Source organism: Styela clava, chromosome 1, assembly GCF_964204865.1.
Source record: "Styela clava chromosome 1, kaStyClav1.hap1.2, whole genome shotgun sequence".
NCBI classification, from domain to species: domain Eukaryota; kingdom Metazoa; phylum Chordata; class Ascidiacea; order Stolidobranchia; family Styelidae; genus Styela; species Styela clava.
In genome coordinates this window covers 8,134,889-8,153,750 of record NC_135250.1, presented here as the reverse complement: position 1 = coordinate 8,153,750, position 18,862 = coordinate 8,134,889, and the positions used below count along the sequence as shown (strand labels likewise).

Genomic DNA, 18,862 nt, shown 5'->3' with positions numbered 1-18,862 from the left:
TGACCTTGGCAAAATCGCACAAATTCTCGACTGGTGATAACTCAATAACGCATTCAACCAATTATTACCCAAAATGTAGCTCTGTGGCCGAGATCTACCTCACAGACCCTGAAAGCAACGATTGTCCACCTACAACAATTTTTTCCCCTCCCATTATTGAGGTCTCGTAACAACTACCATTTACGATTATAAATGTCCTTGTAACAGTGGATATGCGTTAAATGTATATATTTCAAACTCAACATCGCTGCGGACCCCCTATGTAGTCGTCACGTCAACGTACCCCAGTTTGGGAAACCCTGGATCAGCGTATTAATATGGGTCGTTTCTTTTTAATGTATCTTCATTTCCTAACAATAAGATTATATTTTTCAACTTTATTTTATCAAATCGTTCAAATTGATTTTCTCACATCTTGCATATATTTCTGAGAATTTTAGAGTAACTTGTCAAAAAGTTCTTTGCAAATAAAATCCATCGTTTTTTTTTATTATAGATATACAGTATTATTAAACAGTACGTAGTTGTACCGTAAATAGATACTGCGGTCGTACACTGTTGGTTTGTACAACATGGTGTATGACAGTCATCAGTTAGCAAAAGTAAATCCTCATTACTTCTCAAATTCATTTGATATTGTTTGTAAAACTGTAAAGTTTGTTAACCGGGATCTGCTTCTGTTCTATTAGCAATTTGGTAAATTCAAGGTATACTTCTTCCTATTGCCTCCCCGTGTCGTAAATCCGCACAGAAAATATTCAAAATCAATGAGGCAACGAAGTTTGCTGATCCTTTCTTCAAATATAAACTACTCTAACTGCACCCTTTTTATTATTATTATTGATTATCTATTTAGACATACCGTACAAACCATATATATATATAAACAATATGAACTACCAAAGTGGAATTCTGGTTAAATAAATGGATAAAAAATTTTGAACCAAGCAGAAAGTTCGGAAATAATTGCGGATTGAAAGTAAACAGTGACAGTAAATGAGAACAATCATTTTTTTATTTGGCTGGGTTTTATTATTTTATATACCTTGTGTATTTATTCGGGTCAGCGCAGGTCTTTTTAGCAATCAGACAGTTCTGGCACAGTTTGGTATTCTGAATACTCGTTCCTCCTATTGTAACTGGTCTCAGAAACAGTCAAAAAAAAAAAAGATTTTTTCAGGGCTACACGGACTCTATACCATTACTGATTTTACTGGAATTTTTTCATTAAATGGATTCTTATGGTTTGATGTGTGTGCATATGTGTGCATCCTTCCTATCCGGCCCGATTCCATTACTTATAAGTACAGATACGCCCATAGAATATACACATTGACACGTATATTCTAGTAATCACAAACGGGAGATTCAAAACAATCGCTCCATGCAGCTGGTATATGGGAAGGTGGACGACGAATCCCAACCTTGTCGAAGTACTTTGGAACTTCCACAGCAAAAGTATGACCGACTGAAATAGTAATATAACAAAGTAACAGTGGCGTGTGTCACTAGCATTAATTATTTAACAGTTAACGTACACCGAATTTTCATGCATAGAACGAAGGACTGGTAGATAAAGAGCTTAAAAATAGGTGAATGAAGGAACGAATCGAAAAAACTTAGGAACCACTGCCATATAAAGTATCATACAAAATCATTGCATTACCTATGGATTATTTTCCCTCGTGAAAGCCAAGCAGTGGTAATTTATATTAAACGCTCAATGCAAGGCCAGCGCTCCTTAAAGCAATAACTTTTTTACTTTAAGAGTGGCAATGGCTATTAAAACCAACAGCAAGACATTGATTCATTGTCATGAAGCACAAAATCTAAAATACAAGCAGAATAATATAACCTACCGTGACTGAAAAGATATTTGACTTTTGCGTTTTGTTGAGAAAGTAATACATTTTCAGCATATCTCTCCATTCTTCTTATATATTTTGAGTACAACTCTATAGATAACTTACGATCGAAACCGTACCATTTCATAATATCTAAATTATATCTCGGTTTTCCAAACACTCGTACCAGAATCTGTATAAAATATAATAACAAGGAAACAGTTACTTCTCAAACATAAAAAATGGTAAAACAGTTTCAAGTCTCTATACATATTAAATATTCATAACAACCTACTTAATAAAAGTGATTAATTAAAAAAAAATCAGTTAAATTGTAATTTCCACGTGATACAAAAACGAACACCAGATTCGGGTTGGCAAATTTTTGACTCCAACCCCAAGTCTACCCTCGGAGCAAACTAATTTTTTCGGTGAATCATGTGAAATTTTACGTTAATCACGTTTTTATACAGTTGCTGCTGAAAATATATTAAATATAACCAATAAATGTAAATTTCTCTACTACCTACCCGCCAAGCACCGCGTTCCTCCGGACGTAAAATATCACATATAACCACGTCAAGTGTGAATCCAAGATATGTGTAAGCAGCAAAAAACTAAAAAAAACATATGAAAAACATTTATAGATTCTGATCTAACGAGAGAATTCATCAGATACAGAATAGAAAATTTTTGTCCACGGTTATAAACCAATTCATAAAATTGTGCCAAATCATAACTTGTTTGTATCAAGTCCTGGCACACTGTAGATATGCGAGTCACACGCGGATTGGTGGTAATTTTTATGTATAACCATTTGCATTACTATGAGCTTAACGACACGGGGTTGTGGAGTCATTGAAAATTTACACTCAACTTCGACTCCAGACCATTTAAAAATGAGTCCTTCTCTGTTTCCCGAATCCTGGTTGAGTGGGAAAAAAGACTCCGAATCCCATTTCGAAGAAAATCCAAATCCGGCAAACCAAATTCTAAAGACAATAACTTTAGCTTGTAAAAGCCTTTTTTAATTGTCTGTTCAGAAAGCTTAGCCAACTTGATGAAATTTTTGTCGACATTTTTGAGGATAGTTCTGTACAAAGAAGATTGTTAGACTCTTCGTCGTCGTGTGGTGGTTCACGTAACCGCTTACCGGTTACGGCGTCCACCATCAACATGTCCATGGACTCAATACCGAATAACAGAAAAAAAAATTGAGTTACCATGTTTTCAACCATCTTTCCCCTTCGGTGATTCGGAGGCCAAACATATTCCCATGAAGTATTGACAGGTTTATCGTTAATTTTGTACATGTCTGCATGAATTATAGCAATTTCCGCTTCTCCGGAGGGGACAGCCTGCCCAGAATTTATTCCCGATCCAGCACCGACAAAGCTTTCAGTTGTGGTAGTAGTACTAGCCATGGTTGTAGTCGTACTTGCTGTACCAGCCTTCGTAGAGGTACTAGTCTTACTAGGCAAGGCTGTTGTCGTGCTAGTTGTACTAGCGCTTGTCGAGGTACTAGGCAAGATTGTAGTCGTGCTAGTTGTATTAGCACTTGTCGAGGTACTAGTCGTACTAGACAAGGTTGTAGTCGTACTAGTACTTGTCAAGGCACTAGGTAATGTAAAAGTCGTATTATCGGACGCACTGGCTGTGGTGAAGCCTGCAATCGTGGTGACATTTCCCTGTCAATACAATAGATTAGAACGTTGTATTATGTGATGCCGTTGTAGAAAATGATTCAGTGCTAACGCGAATTGGTCCGGGAAATGAATTTTATTTTCCACAAGTTTGAACTCGTATTTAAGCTGCGAAATGTTTGTATAATGAGTTGAAGTCAAAATACAAACTGTATATAAATACAATTTTATTATAAACCAATAGTTTACTTACTATCGAGGTTGTAAAGTTACGGATATTCGAAACTTCAGCTGTGGGTGGGAATATAAGGTCAGTCAGGAAAGGAATTTGAATACCTAGAAGAAGAGAGCATTGCTTATATATGTATATATATATATAGGACAAATGACATAAAGAGGCCTGTCAATGGATTAAAATTTCAACTCATAGCCCCCCACAGGAAAACAAATCTGAGCACAAAATATTTAGCGTGTGTAAGTCCTCTCTAATTAGCCGTGATAAAAGCTTAGTCAATTTAATTTTTATCATTTATCGACGAAAATTTGGACTTTGATCATTATTAAGTCTGAAATTTTGACAAATTCAAAACTGCTTCTGCGACTCCGACTTCGGAAATTTAATTGAAGGAAAATCCCCGACTCCAATATTGATAAAATTCCGATTCCACAGCTTTACCATCCGATGTCTTGCTCGTAGTCTATAGAAGATAATCTTCCACTAGGCCACCCTTTATATGAGCCTGGGCTGGACTTATCAACGTACACGTACCTGCAAATACTAAACCAACGAGAGTTCCAATGAGTAGAATCAGTAACATGAATATAATAAGTGTACAAATCCGACAGCGACGAACTGTGAAAGTATGATCAAATAATGAAATACAGTGATATAATAGCACTAAAAAATCTAACTACTAAATGAAAATAAATCAGGGGTCGGCAAACTTCATCCTATGTGGGCTGGATATGGATCATTAATAACCTAGAAGAAAATTGAAAAAATAAAATAAAAAAAAAACAAAATTTCAAAGATAAATAAACAGAATTAGAGAGCAAAGGATAGGAACAAAAAGGGGAAAAAACTGTGTATATTGTACATATTACTACCATGTTTCACAGTCTTGGCACATACGATCAGACTATGTCAAGAATGTCAATGGAATTATAAAATAATTGTACCGAATGTCCATGAACTGGCATATAAGCTAAATTTGGTGTGAAATATCGGACTTTAATAAAAGTAATAAATATCCTTTTAGCAACTTCTTCCAACCAATCGAATTGAGCCTAATACTAGAAAAGGATAAATTCGCACGTGCTATTTCTTGCTTTGTTTTCTTTTTGCGTAAACTTTCCTCGTCATCGCTAGAATCGCCATATTCACTGTAATAGATATCGTCAGAACCACTACTGTCATCTGCATCATCATTATCATCCATTCTTTTTGGTAAATTCTGAAAGAAAGACTATCTACCTTAGTCATTTTGGCAACGAAGTTGATTAGCTATCTATTTGATATATGGAAATATATAAATAAACGCGCAGTGTTTTGAGGGACGCTCCAGAAGTGTGTGTACCAATATGGAGGTAACTAATTTTGTTCGCCTATACTTTACATCAAGTTGTGTACGGAGACTGATTACTATGGGCATGAGTTGTATTCACTTGGCTAACACAGACAGTCCCAGCAACTCGTAATAGAACAAAAAAAAAAGGAAATCGGAATAAAATAATGCTCAAACCTAACCTGGTACGCATACTACGGGAGTACCTTTTGAAGAGTGTAAGAGTCTATAATGGACTATAGATACATCATTCAAGATGCCCAAAATTCCATACACAATGTACTTGTACACATTAATATAAGCTTGCCCAACAATTGAACGTTCGTGTAAAAAGTCCATTAATAGCAGACTGATGTAAAGCGAAGTTATAAGTGTGTGGATGTCCAGATTAAGCATTTTCAACTTGTTGCACCTCCGAGGTCATGTTCTTCTGTCTATTTTATTCGAACAAATATTTGCAAATGCAGACTGACTCCATTAACTTACCTTTAGGAAATGAATCATCTTGTGCTTTTTAACTTTGATAAGATTTTTGCCGACTTTGTGGCTGTTGTCAATTTCATTAATATCCGTAAAAGAGAGAAAAGTTGTTGAACTGACATCGGATTTTTGTCGTACTGAATATCAAATGCCAGAGTGAGGGATAAATATATGCTTTCCTATTTTAACATATAGTAATCTGGTAATATATGCCTATTTTAGTTATTTTATACTGCATATTGTATATTTCATATGCAATTTTGTAGGCGTATTCACCTTTAAATTAAATGAAACGGCACATTTTTGGTAAAATATCAGGTCCTCTCAGGACTCAATTTGAAAACTTTCTTTCATTTATTGTACTGAAAATTTGAAATCGATTGGTTATTAGCTGCTAAGGAAAGTGCAAATGCATCTAAACAACAACAATCATACCAATAACGGCAATACAGCAAAACCATACATTTCGTGCACTTCGTGAGCAATACAAAATAAACACACACCAGATTTTTTAAGCTTTGATTTCGGTTTGTGTAAACTATCGTCGTCTTCATCATAAATATTTGGTGGTTTGACCATTTTATTTCTATTTTTCATCTAAACAAGAATTTCGAGTATAAATTTAATACCGACAAGGATATGTATGTAAGCGATAAAAACTTTTCTCTATATTTCTCAACGCACTTTCAAAAAATGCTTCATATTATGAGATTTGACTTTTTTTCGCTTGTCAATGCCATCACTATCAATTTCATTGGTAGTCATAATCGAGTCGGGAAATGCAGAACTGGTGCCATTCTTTGTTTCCTCTGAATCAGCCCTTTTGCTCCTCTTTTCCATCTTGAAAAGTTTTATAAATATATATTCAATAAAAATAGAATAATTTAATAGTGAACAAAAACTCCATTTTGAGTTTAACCTTCAAAAAATGCTTCATATTATGAGACTTTTTACTGCGCTTGTCGATACCGCTGCTATCAATTTTATTCGTATCCATAAATGCTGAAGAGGTAGTTGGATCGGCACCAACTTTCGGTTCATCATTTACATCACCATCATCGAGATTTTTTGGCGGCAAATCCAAGATAGGTGAATCATCTCTTTCGTTCCACTTTTTCATCTTAAAATTTTTTATGAACATATATTTAATGAAAGATGTATAATTTAGTAGTGAGCAAAAATTCCATTCTTGAGTTTTACCTTCAAAAAATGCTTCATATTATGAGATTTTTTAATGCGTTTGTCGCTACCTTCGCTATCAATTTCATTCGTATTTATAAACGCTGAAGAGGTAGACTGATCGGCGTCATCGTTCGGTTCTTCTGCAAATCAATTAAAGTCCATGTAAACAACAATTTTAAATGTGTGAAATGGCAAAGTCAAAGCACACATTGCGTATAACATGTGATTTATTAAATGTTAATTTATGTGTCATTGTGTGATATTTAATGTAAATATATGTTACACATGGAATCATTGGAATAGCATGTGAAAATTTTTTTGGTTAAAACTTAAAGAAGTGAGTCTACTTAGAACAAGGGTCGGCAAACTGCGCCCGCAAACTAATTTTTTGCAGCCCCCGAACGACTTCAATGCATAAAACAAAAACTTATCCTATATGTATCGTCTCCACATGGCGCGGCGATGTGGCTCAACGGGCTAAGCGTTAGGAATACGCTCGCCACCGCACCTCCAACTACTCTACGTGGGTTCGCAGGTTCGAATCCCATGCAGAGATGGTTATGTGCGAAAGGATTGCTGGACTCCTCGCCGTCGTTGGGTGGTTCACGTAACCGCTGGTCGGTTACGGCTTCCTCCACCACCAAGTCCATGCTTCCGAAAACAAACAATACAGTAAATCTAATCCCATACCCGACTTGGAATGGTAACCGGACGAGAGGCCGTGGTTCGCCATATGGATAAGCCGTCTTATCGGCTTTCCTCTCCCCCGGGATAAATATGTAAATCCTATCCTATCCTTTATGTGGTAACGAGTTCTGCTGTACATGTGCTTGTTTTGTAGCAAGTAGCGTTAGTTGTAAATCGTGTACTTGATGAACGTCCCATCGATGGTTGTAATTGTAAGTTAAGTTTATTTATGATTTTCAAAATTTAGAAATGTCTGGAAAATGGAGGGAAGTTTGCGACGAGGGTCGACCATTCCAAAATGCTTAAAAGAAAAAATCTTGTAGTCCGTGAGACGAGGCCCTGAAAAACGCCTGGAAAGTGAGTTTCGTAGTGCACATCTGGGAGTGGGGACTATAATTTATATATATAAATTCTTTAGTTTTGTATGAAAATGAACATACTGAACGCATCATAGCTTGTTCACTATCGAAAGCTGCACATTTTCTGTAAAACATGCTTCAAGAATCCCGATGCAAAAATTGAATATTAGGGGATTCCACGAAAATCAATAATCATAGGTGTACAACGATACAGCATGAAAAATTGCTTTCATTTTATAGAAGCCATCAAACGCATCAATTTTATGCGTTGAAGTCACAAATTAACACCGTGAGCATAAAAACACAAGTAAATCGGTTAAAATCTTGATGCAAAATTGGGGATTCCCCGGAAAATCAATAACCATAGGTTCACAACAACACAACATAAGAACTATGCAATTCAAAAGCCCTGCTGCACACTAACACAAATGTATTTCTGTAACGTTTCGTCTGACCAAAATCAGACTTCCCCAGACAAGCAGTTTACAACAAAGAACAGCATAAGAAGTTGAATTTATTTAATAGGAGCCATCAAACGCATTTATTTTTAGACAATAAAGTCACAGATTAACGTAGTGAGCACAAAAACACAAATTAATCGGTTATTTCTCAGTGAGAAATTTACCGAAAACGTCAATAAAACTAATTTGAATACAGTATGTTCATAACACAGTGAACAGAAATATTACAATTAGTCTTTTTTCAGTTTATGTGGTTGTGTATTTGAATCAAAGGCAATATTATTTTAGAAACAGGACTTCCGACAATAACAGATGTCTGAAAAAAAATAATATTCAATAAATTAACTCCAATATCTATTTCACTTTCCTATGAATTCTCAAAAATCGACTTTTCCTCTATAAGTGTACTGTGGTTTTTGCAGTCGACAAAAAAAATTCTGTGCAATTTAGGATGTTTTTGGCACACACGCAGAAATTATTTGACACCTATTTTTCTTACACTTGCAGTTTGCCAACTCAAGAACTGATATGAGAGCTGGAAGTGGATCCAACAATATAACCCGCAAAACACGATCATCAAAAACCCATCCATGGCCAATAGGTGGGTGAATAATGGGATTTGGTTCCAGGCAACAGGGATGAATTCAGTATCTAAAATGAGGAATAAAATCATATACGAAACAACATGAGTGTTTTTCGACAAATAAAAATTCCATTAAGTACTGACTAATACTTCTTATACAAAATGCATTTTATCTGATGTACTACAGTGCTGCAGTGTTTGCATACTAGACTATATCTACACTTATCTAGATAAATCACACAGTCTGGAATGCCCTGTATTTTTTAGAACATCAACTGTCAGCCTACAACTTGATACATGATTTCTCACCTCTCAATCGCTTCATTTCTTTCAACTCCTGCATGACTTATCATTGCTGCCCACATTCTTGTCGATTTTATGAGTTTGGAGCAACTGACATCCGTAAAATTGGTTATTTCCCCCTCTTCCTTACAAATGTGCATCAAAAATCGGTCATTATTTTCTGAATCAAATATGCTGTAGCGTAGCCTATATAGTAGTATAAGTCGGCTGAATATTCAAGAATCGTCATTTATTTATTCATGAACCTCCCATACAAGCATGAAAGCACCGTATCGTTGTTTGTGGCATTTCTTTCTAGGTCTAGCCTTCCTTGGAGTTACCGCACCGTACCTATTTAACAACGTTATATGAGCTAGCGCTCAACTAAAATTGCTATACATGGTAAGGATTTACTACTGTTTAATACCTTACTCATACTTTTTAACACCGTCTTAGCATAACTTAACTGATAATAACTAAATTAGACTAAGGAAAGACTACCCAACTCAAAGCAAAAGCGGACAGTACAAACTGAGATTCATCTGCCCACCCCAACAGCTGATCAAATTTTAATTGTTACGTCATGCAGGAGTCTGCGATCATTGTCCAATGTTGCCGGAAACGCAGAGAATATAGGACAGATCGTAGCACATATATCTTGTAGTAAAAGCGTCTCCTTGTAAAACGTGCGACTTTTGAAAATGGGAACAAGGTATTGTTTGTTACTAAATTTTGAGGGAACATTTTAACATCATTTCCGAGTAGTACCCTTATGTGCGCTGCGAAACTGAAAGATAAACGGCCTCGTCTCGCGACCTATTGTTTTTTCTTGCGCATTTCAAAACCAGTTAGCTTGATAGGCCAAGTCAGCATCGCGATTATTAAGGAATTTAATGTTAAACGTGTCATTGCAAATACGGAATTCAACTCCTGGATGCGCCACTGCTCATCTGTGCGACAGTGCAAAACGGGTAATCTGCACTTCGAACATGTATTGAGCAGCTTCGTCTAAAGTACACTAAAAATAAATTTCGTACTCGCTCGTCAGATCGCCATATGGACGACGTACTGCGAGGCAACAGCTTTGGCCAGCAGGACACAGAAACAACATCATCCTTCACATGGTGAATAAAATCAAAGTATATAAATAAAAGCAAAGTATTGTTTGATAATATATATACAGTATAAAAAGGCCATCTACACGTCTCATTGTGGCAGGCTTTTAGCACAGCAATAGAAGGTTCGAGTGCGCCATAATTTGGAGGTAAATGTGGCGACTGTTCATCGGCAAAATATAATGCGGCCCGCACGCTACCGGAAAAGTGGATGTTCGGCCCGCAAGTACATAAAGTTTGCCGACCACCGACTTAGAATTATAACAGATAAGTGAATTGCTTCGGGGATTTTTTTGTCGTACTACTACCACTACTACTACAGTAAAGAAGAGAAACACGCACCCGCTCCTTTTAGCATTTCCTTCGGTTTGTGGGGAATTTGGTCATCTTCTTTATTATCATATCTATTATTAATACCATTCACATCATTATCATCGACATATTTTGGCGAATCCAAGATGTATGAGTTATCTGTTTCGTTCCTCTTTTTCATCTGAACATTTTTCATTATTATATATTTAATGAAAGATGTATAATTTAGTAGTAAACAGAAATTCCATTCTTGAGTTTTACCTTCAGAAAATGCTTCATATTATGAGACTTTTTACTGCGTTTGTCGCTACCTTCGCTATCAATTTCATTCGTATTTATAAACGCTGAAGAGGTAGATGGATCGGCGCCATCGTTCGGTTCTTCTGCAAATTAAATAAAGTCCATAAAAACAACGATTTTAAATATGTGAAATGGCAAATTTAAAGCACACATTGTGTGTTACATGTGAAGTTCATGTAGTGTTGTAGCACACATTGTGTGTTACATGTGAAGTTTATGTAGTGTTGTGCGATATTCAACGCAATTATATGCTACACATGGAATCATGTGAATATCATGTGAAAAAAAAAACTTGGTTAGAACTTGAAAAGTGAGTCCACTTAGAATTATAACAGATCAGTGAATTGCTCCAGGGATTTTTTTGTCGTACAACTACAACGGTAAAGAAGAAAAACACACACCCGCTCTTTTTGACATTCCATTCGGTTTTGGGGGAATTTCGTCATCTTCTTTATCATCATATCCATTATTACTATATTTCACATCATTATCATCGACACTTTTTGGCAAATCTGAAGTATTTGAGTCATCTCTTTCGTTCCTCTTTTTCATCTTAAATTTTTTCATGAATATGTTAGGGATGATTTAGTAATGAAACAAAATTCATATATTTCTTAACTTACCTTTAAAAAATGCTTCATATTATGTGACTTTTTACTGCGCTTTTCGCCAATTTCATTCGAATCTACAAACGCTGAAGAGGTAGTTGTACCAGCGTCATCGGTCAGTTCTCCTGCAAATCAAATAAAGTGAAGGCCATATGAAAAACAATTTTAAATGTGTGAAATGTCAAATTCAAAGCACACATTGCGTGTAACATGTGATTTACTAAATGTGAATTTATGTGCCATTGTGTGATATTCAATGTAATTATATGTTACACATGGAATCATATAAATAGCATGTGAAAAACATTTTGGTGAAAACTTAAAGAAGAGAATCCACTTAGAATTATGACAGATCAATGAATTGCTTCAGGGATTTTTTGCCGTACAACTACAGCAGTAAAAAAGAGAAACAGTTACCTGCTCTGTCATCTTCTCCACCATCATATCTATCATTACTATAATCCACATCATTATCGTCGACACTTTTTGGCAAATCTGAAGTAGGTAAGTTATCTCTCTCGTTCCTCTTTTTCATCTTAAATTTTTTTATGAATATGTTGGGGATAATTTAGTAATGAAACAAAATTCATATATTTCTTAACTTACCTTTAAAAAATGCTTCATATTATGTGACTTTTTACTGCGCTTTTCGCTACCAATTTCATTCGAATCTACAAACGCTGAAGAGGTAGTTGTACGAGCGTCATCGGTCAGTTCTCCTACAAATCAAATAAAGTGAAGGCCGTATGAAAAACAATTTTAAATATGTGAAATGGCAAATTCAAAGCACACATTGTGTATAACATGTGATTTCTTAATTGTGAATTTATGTGTCATTGTGCGATATTTAATGTAATTATATGTTACACATGGAATCATATGATTAGCATGTGAAAAAATTTTTGGTTAAAACTTGAAGAAGTGAATCCACTTAGAATTATAACAGATCAATGAATTGCTTCAGGGATTTTTTGCCGTACAACTAAAGCAGTAAAAAAGAGAAACAGTTACCTGCTCTGTCATCTTCTCCACCATCATATCTATCATTACTATAATTCACATCATTATCATCGACACATTTTGGCAAATCTGAAGTAGGTAAGTTATCTCCTTCGTTTCTCTTTTTCATCTTAAATTTTTTTATGAATATGTTAGGGATAATTTAGTAATGAAACAAAATTCATATATTTCTTAACTTACCTTTAAAAAATGCTTCATATTATGTGACTTTTTACTGCGTTTTTCGCTATAAATTTCATTCGTATCTATAAATGCTGAAGAGGTAGTCGGACCATCGTTCGGGTTTTCTGCAAATCAAAAAAAGCAGGCCATATGAATAAAAATATGTTGGTTGTGATATCTCAAGCAAGAGGACCGCAAAGCGTGTTGTGTATAAAATTACTTTTATTTCCCGAAGTACATTTAAGTCCACCACCATTCTCCACAGTTATTTTGAACAATGCCAAAATGTTTTATACCTGATCTATTAGGTGTGAATATTCATTACACCCCTTCAGCTCAAATTCAGTGAATTCGAGTTTCGGAAATTCAGGGACAACTGACATAAAAAAAAACTCAGTCAGCTCGGGTTCGAGCCACGAAAAAGTATGTTGTTTGAAATGTTATAAAGATAATTCGTTTGACTTTACTAAATTCTATTCATGTGTATATCGCATAAGTTTGATTATAAAGTAGATGGCACAATTCAAAGTGTGGCATTTTTAGAAAATTTTGGCAGTACGACGAATGCAGTAAAAACTCATACCCATTTCTTTTTGATCTTCTTTCGGTTTGTTGAAACTTTCATCGTCATTACATTCAATACTACTAGTATCATCATCCTCACTTTTTGGTAAATTCAAAGGTGACTTCGCCATATTGTTTCGTTTTTTCATCTAAATAAATTCTTACGAATGCTTATTCAATAAAAACGAGGCGAAATGAACGATAAAGAATTACCATATATTCAATAACTTACTTTCAAAAAATGCTTCATATTGTGAGATTTAACTTTAATACGTCCGTCGTGATTGTCAATTGTATCTGTGTCATCAGTATCTATAAAAAGAGTGAGAAAATGTCCGACTGGCGTCATTTTTTTTGCTTCTTCCGAATATCAAATGGCGTAAAAACCGCAGGCGTTACATATATCAAAAGTGAAAGTAGGACATATGCCAAATTCCATGCACATAATGCATATGTATAGGATAGCCAGCGAGAAAGTAGAATGCATTCATCGTCACAGGGTGCCAAATTGCAGTCTCATATCATATGATTTTTACGTGGCGCCAACGCTGATCTATGGAGGTGTGTTTTTAAAGCTTGCATTGGAGAGAGAACGAGAAGAAGGATACGGTCCAAAAAGTTTAGGATATAGAGATACTTGTTTCACAGGAGCAGGATTCAATTGTTTCAGAATAATTTGCTGATTTTTTAAAAAGGGGAGATGTGATGGGCGTCGGATGACTAATGAAGTAAACAGTGTTTTAGGCAGTAAAGGGAATACATGAACACACACGTAAGAGTTAGACAACTGGTATAAAAGCTCGGTAAGCTGAAATGCAAGACACTTCGGGGTATATAGAAGATTCTCCTCTGTCGAGTCTAGGCATTTACTAACAGACTACTCTGACGTAATGCTGTGAAACCGTTATAGTTCAAATTATCATTTTCAATGAAAAAATATTGTTCTATAACTATAACATAAGCATAAAACCACGAACCCGCTTCATTCTGTCCTGCTTCCGATCTGTAGGAATTTTTTTCATCGTCGCCTTTTTTACCAACTCTAAACTGAATATCTCAATTTAAAAAAAAGAATAATTCAAAAATAGAAAAATGGCAATATATATATATATATATATCAACTTACCAAAAATTGCAAAATATTATGAAGTTTCCTCCGCATATCATGGCTGTCAATTCCATTATTGTCTGTAAACAAAAGGGGAGTTGTTCGGTTGATTCTTTGGTTTTTCAAACTCCTTTTTCATTATAGTAAACCGATACCAATTAGGACTAGTGATCCCAGAAGGAAAAGAGTAATTGCAAAGACGGCGGGCATCGAAAGAATTATCAAATTCATAAAATCAAATCTGTAATTCATGCTACAAAACGATGTATGCATTATTTTAAAATAAAAATGGAATACCTACCGCAGCCTGCTGCAGAACTCCGTGGACCTAAATTGCCCTGAAAAACGACCACTGAACGATTGTTTCAAAGTCGTTCTTGTAAATGGAACTTCGACTCAATATGAAAAACCACATTAGCATAGCTCTAACTAAGTTGATTTTACTTTATTCGAAACGGCCAATAAACTTAAGACAAACCGAATGAAAAAAGAGCAATTCAGCATACCGTTCAAAAATTGATCGATTTGCATGATTTATTGGCAATAATATGTGACATAAACAGTTTCCAAACATACATTGTAAAAGAGAATCATACAGAAATGTCAAGCATGAATGTTATTTTATCATTGTGACCTAAAATTAAATTTAACTATTCAATATTGGTAAATTGTAATAATCCATTTCGCGAGACGAATATTGCCCGCATGGTGTAGTTTGCCGACCCCTGTCTTACTGTATATATAATGAAAATACAAGTTGACAAGCCATCTACCTATACCCTTTCTTTTAACTTCTATGTAAGAAAAAAGAGTAAGCACACAAACCAGTCTGTTTTGTTTTCTCTAAATGGTCACTTTCCTCGTCGCCATAGTTACCAGCACCATCATCATCATCATCGTCTCGTCTTGGCAAATCCAAAAGTGGTGATTTTACTGTTTCAACTATATTTTTCATATTATCTTTACCAACTCTCGTCTGAAAAAATTATTACGAGTTAAGATTTTACTAGAGAGAAAAAATATGGTAAGAGTTCATAAGTAGGCCTACATCGGCTCACCTTCAAGAAATCTAGTGCATCATGAGATTCAACGTTATTTAGGTCGTCAAGATCCCGGTCGTCAATTTCATTAGTTTTCATAAAGGAGAGTGAAGTAGTTAGACCAACGCCGTTTTCAAATATTTCTGAATATATAATAAAGTTAACACACACAACGATGCACAGTGATTCGAAATTTAAAAAATGTGATTTTAAATGCACAAAGTTTGGCAATCCGTATTGCAGTAGTTCTATGATTCCCACCCTTTTCGTTAAATTATTCACTTCGTCTATTTTGGACCTTCCTTTACCTATGCACTAAAACCACTTTATTCGATCAATCTTTTACGGATTTTTATTCAGTGTTATGTGCAAGTCCCACTTGCGCTTTTGTAGGGTTTAGTTAGTGTAATATTGTGTGCATGCATTAGAGATGTACCGATACCACTTTTGTCGCCGATACCGATACCGATCCGATACCAGCTAAAAAAGCCGATACCGATACCGATACGCCGATACTACAAAAAGGCCGATATTACCGATATTCCGATACCGATACTATGTAAATATTACTTAATTAGGTGTGCTTTGTAGGGCAGACGGGTTAAAACAATGGTCTTTGAGCGTTGTTCATAGTACACATTATTTCAGATCGAAAAATGATATATCACATAATATGAAATTAATGTTTGGTGTTAGCTTCAACTGATTAAGATACACTGTACAGTAACGCTAGTAATCTCGGTGTTCAATTAGAAAACCCATAAGCCGGGATGTCCAATTTGAATTTAATGTTAATATCGCGACCTTCGAATATCGTTATTCGTGTTTAAAAGAATATCGAATATCACCCACACATTCTAGAGCCGCCGTCCTACGTTCAAATTAAAAGCATTTTTCAAATATTTTATTTCGTGGCTAATCGTAATCGTCGACGCAATAAGTCAAAGCCAACATGAAAGAATATCAATCAGCACCGACCAAAAGAAGGCCTACCTATAACCGTCGAGGATGTTTTTTTACTTTACTATTTTATATTATTATACAATTGCTATCATATATTTGAGACAGTCTAGGACTCTAGGCCCTCTAGGGCTAGGCGGTCATGTCAATATATCTATAAAGAAATTGTGTTGTTAAACAAAAATTAATATCTGCGTAGAGGGATAATTGTGTCGGAATTTAGTTTATCGATGTCGTCGGACTAAATGACACTCGTACTTGACGACAAATAGTCAGAATTTATACCCGTGCCAAAAGTCCATGTGCCGTTAATAAGGACCCCAATTCCACTGTATGATTTAAAACTGGGCTCCTAATTGCTTTTTGTTATGTGCCGTGTTGATATATTTCTTCATAATTACTATGTAATATTAAAAATGTCAATATAAAAATTTGACAGCGAAAATAGCTAAAAATACGTGAATCATATTCTCTCGCGGGGGTAGGGACATGTATGGCTCATAGCTCACGATCTCTCCAGACAAAAAATAAATCAAAAAGTAGTATTCCAACTTATCTTTTAAAACATTCTGGACCATATCAAAAAGGTAAATATATCGGAAATATCGGCCTTAATCTAACCGATACCGATACATGGCCGATACCGAAAAAATGGCCGATATTGCCGATACCGATACCCGATACCGATACATCGGTACATCTCTAGCATACATAAGTATTACAGTTGTAATCAAGACCAAGAAGATAATAACAAAACTACATAGAATACGAAGCAAAATTTTTCCGCACGGTTTTGTCATTTTTCTATTTTCTATTCAGAATCATGCTACATACCAGATATTGTTTGCTCGTTCAAATTAAAATCTTCATCATCCATTTCTTCTTTATAATAAACTTGATTAGGAATATCAACAACTCCTTCGAATCCATAATCGACACTCTTCGAATCGGGAAAAATATTTTTTGAAATTGGTACCCATTCGTAGATCAAAGGATTGCTGTTCACTCCTGAAATATTTCAATATTTTTGAGACACAATAATTTGGAAGCAATTTAAGTTTGATTTTGTTTGAAACCTACTATTCATTTTCTACGTAACAGCTATAAAATTTGAGCTCTATATTTATATTATTAGCAACAAATAACAAACGAGAATATCGGTCAGAGACCGAAGACTTATCGATCGAAAGTTAGGTGATCCCCCAAAACTGCGCTCTTACTCCATAGTGACACCTTTTGTCCCATCACTAATTAATTAATAACTCGCTGATCATACGACATAATTCGCCCAAAATCAATAGCCTTCTGGTCCGAGATATGATGAATGCACGTGCAAAATCTGGAGCAGATTCAATTTCGCTTTCGTGAGATATCGCGTGCATCTAACAGACAGACATACATACAGACAGCCAAATACCTATCAACATACTTACTGATTAAAATCGATAAGTAATTAAGGAACACTTCACCTCTATATTATACCACCTTAGAAAATATAGATCTACATGCGTTAAAAGTGAATAACTACTCAATTAGCAACGAAATCTATGTGTCGAGTTTCTCTGCTGTGTAGACACAACTATTTCCTGTCTTTTATATAAAAATATTATGCTCTCACTTTTGAGTGGAAGAAGAGCTTTCTTGAGTGTCTTTTCCTCTGTTTTTCTCAAATCTTCTTTGTTTAATATTATTTCTTTCATGACGAACATTCTTGGATCTGGAGGTTCCTTCTCCTCTTGCTTCTTTTTGCCCTTTTTCTTTCCCATATTATTGGGTTATTTTATAATTAAACTATGGAATTGAAAACTATTTCCTCAAAAAAAATATTAGATACGGATATCTCAACGAAAGTGGTCACTTTGGTCTAGAAATAAAAACAAGAATAAGATAGTTAGGATGAAATTTCCAACAAAACAGTTTTGTTCCTATTCCATCGAACAGTCGGGGAATCTCTACCAGATAATTCAAAATTAATAATTGTTATCCCTTTTTATTAATGCCACAAGATCTTAACAGCCCGATAAGATTTTCGCACATATTTCTCTCAATTTACCTCAGTAAATTAAAAGCATGTCTACGACATGATTGTAAATGAGAAACTCGGTAAAAACACGGCCGTGTTGTTTTTGACAAAATTCGCTGGAGTGTACCACATGTTAATGTAATAAAATGTTTAAGGCGCTACAGAAGTCTGTGTACCAGTATGGAAGTAACTAATTTTGTTTGACTACTTTAAATCAAGTTGTGTAAAAAGACTGAAAACTATGGACAGGGGGTATATTCACTTGGCTAACACAGACAGTCCCGAACTCGTAATAGAACTAAAATAAGGAAAATCGGAATGAAATTATGGCCCAACCCTAACCACGTACACACACTACGAGAGTACCATGTTTAGAGGTTCTAAATGGAAAGTTGTTTGTCTGGCTAAATTGAATTCAAATTGGCGACGTGAATGTCATGGTTTTATAAAACGTTATTGAAAAATTAATCTTATGAACGCTTTGTTGTGGCGACGTGCGATCTTACAAGTTTGCGCAGCTATGGTAATATGGTACAGTTAGATTATCCTGATGTTATTATGAAG

General features: G+C 35.2%; 1 protein-coding gene across 3 annotated transcripts; it reads right to left on the bottom strand.

Annotated features, from left to right (window-relative positions):
* Positions 1-526: 526 nt before the first annotated feature.
* Positions 527-18,135, bottom strand: LOC120338827 (uncharacterized). Of its 3 annotated transcripts, XM_078114266.1 has the most exons (28): positions 17,894-18,135; positions 17,110-17,283; positions 15,334-15,458; positions 15,101-15,251; positions 14,294-14,355; positions 14,145-14,214; positions 13,400-13,479; positions 13,187-13,316; positions 12,622-12,728; positions 12,433-12,550; positions 12,028-12,140; positions 11,839-11,956; positions 11,437-11,546; positions 11,215-11,365; positions 10,775-10,896; positions 10,544-10,694; positions 6,733-6,854; positions 6,452-6,652; positions 6,217-6,372; positions 6,036-6,129; positions 5,539-5,669; positions 4,803-4,941; positions 4,257-4,340; positions 3,741-3,823; positions 3,068-3,532; positions 2,375-2,461; positions 1,860-2,037; positions 527-1,468 (listed from the first exon to the last, which is right to left on the bottom strand). In XM_078114266.1, the coding sequence occupies exons 1-28, from the start codon at positions 18,039-18,041 to the stop codon at positions 1,347-1,349; spliced, it is 3,792 nt and encodes a 1,263-aa protein (XP_077970392.1). In that variant the 5' UTR covers positions 18,042-18,135; the 3' UTR covers positions 527-1,346. The 3 variants fall into 3 exon arrangements, with proteins under 3 accessions (XP_077970392.1, XP_077970399.1, XP_077970410.1); XM_078114273.1 differs by lacking the exons at positions 12,028-12,140; positions 12,433-12,550; XM_078114284.1 differs by lacking the exons at positions 11,437-11,546; positions 11,839-11,956; positions 12,028-12,140; positions 12,433-12,550.
* Positions 18,136-18,862: the final 727 nt, after the last annotated feature.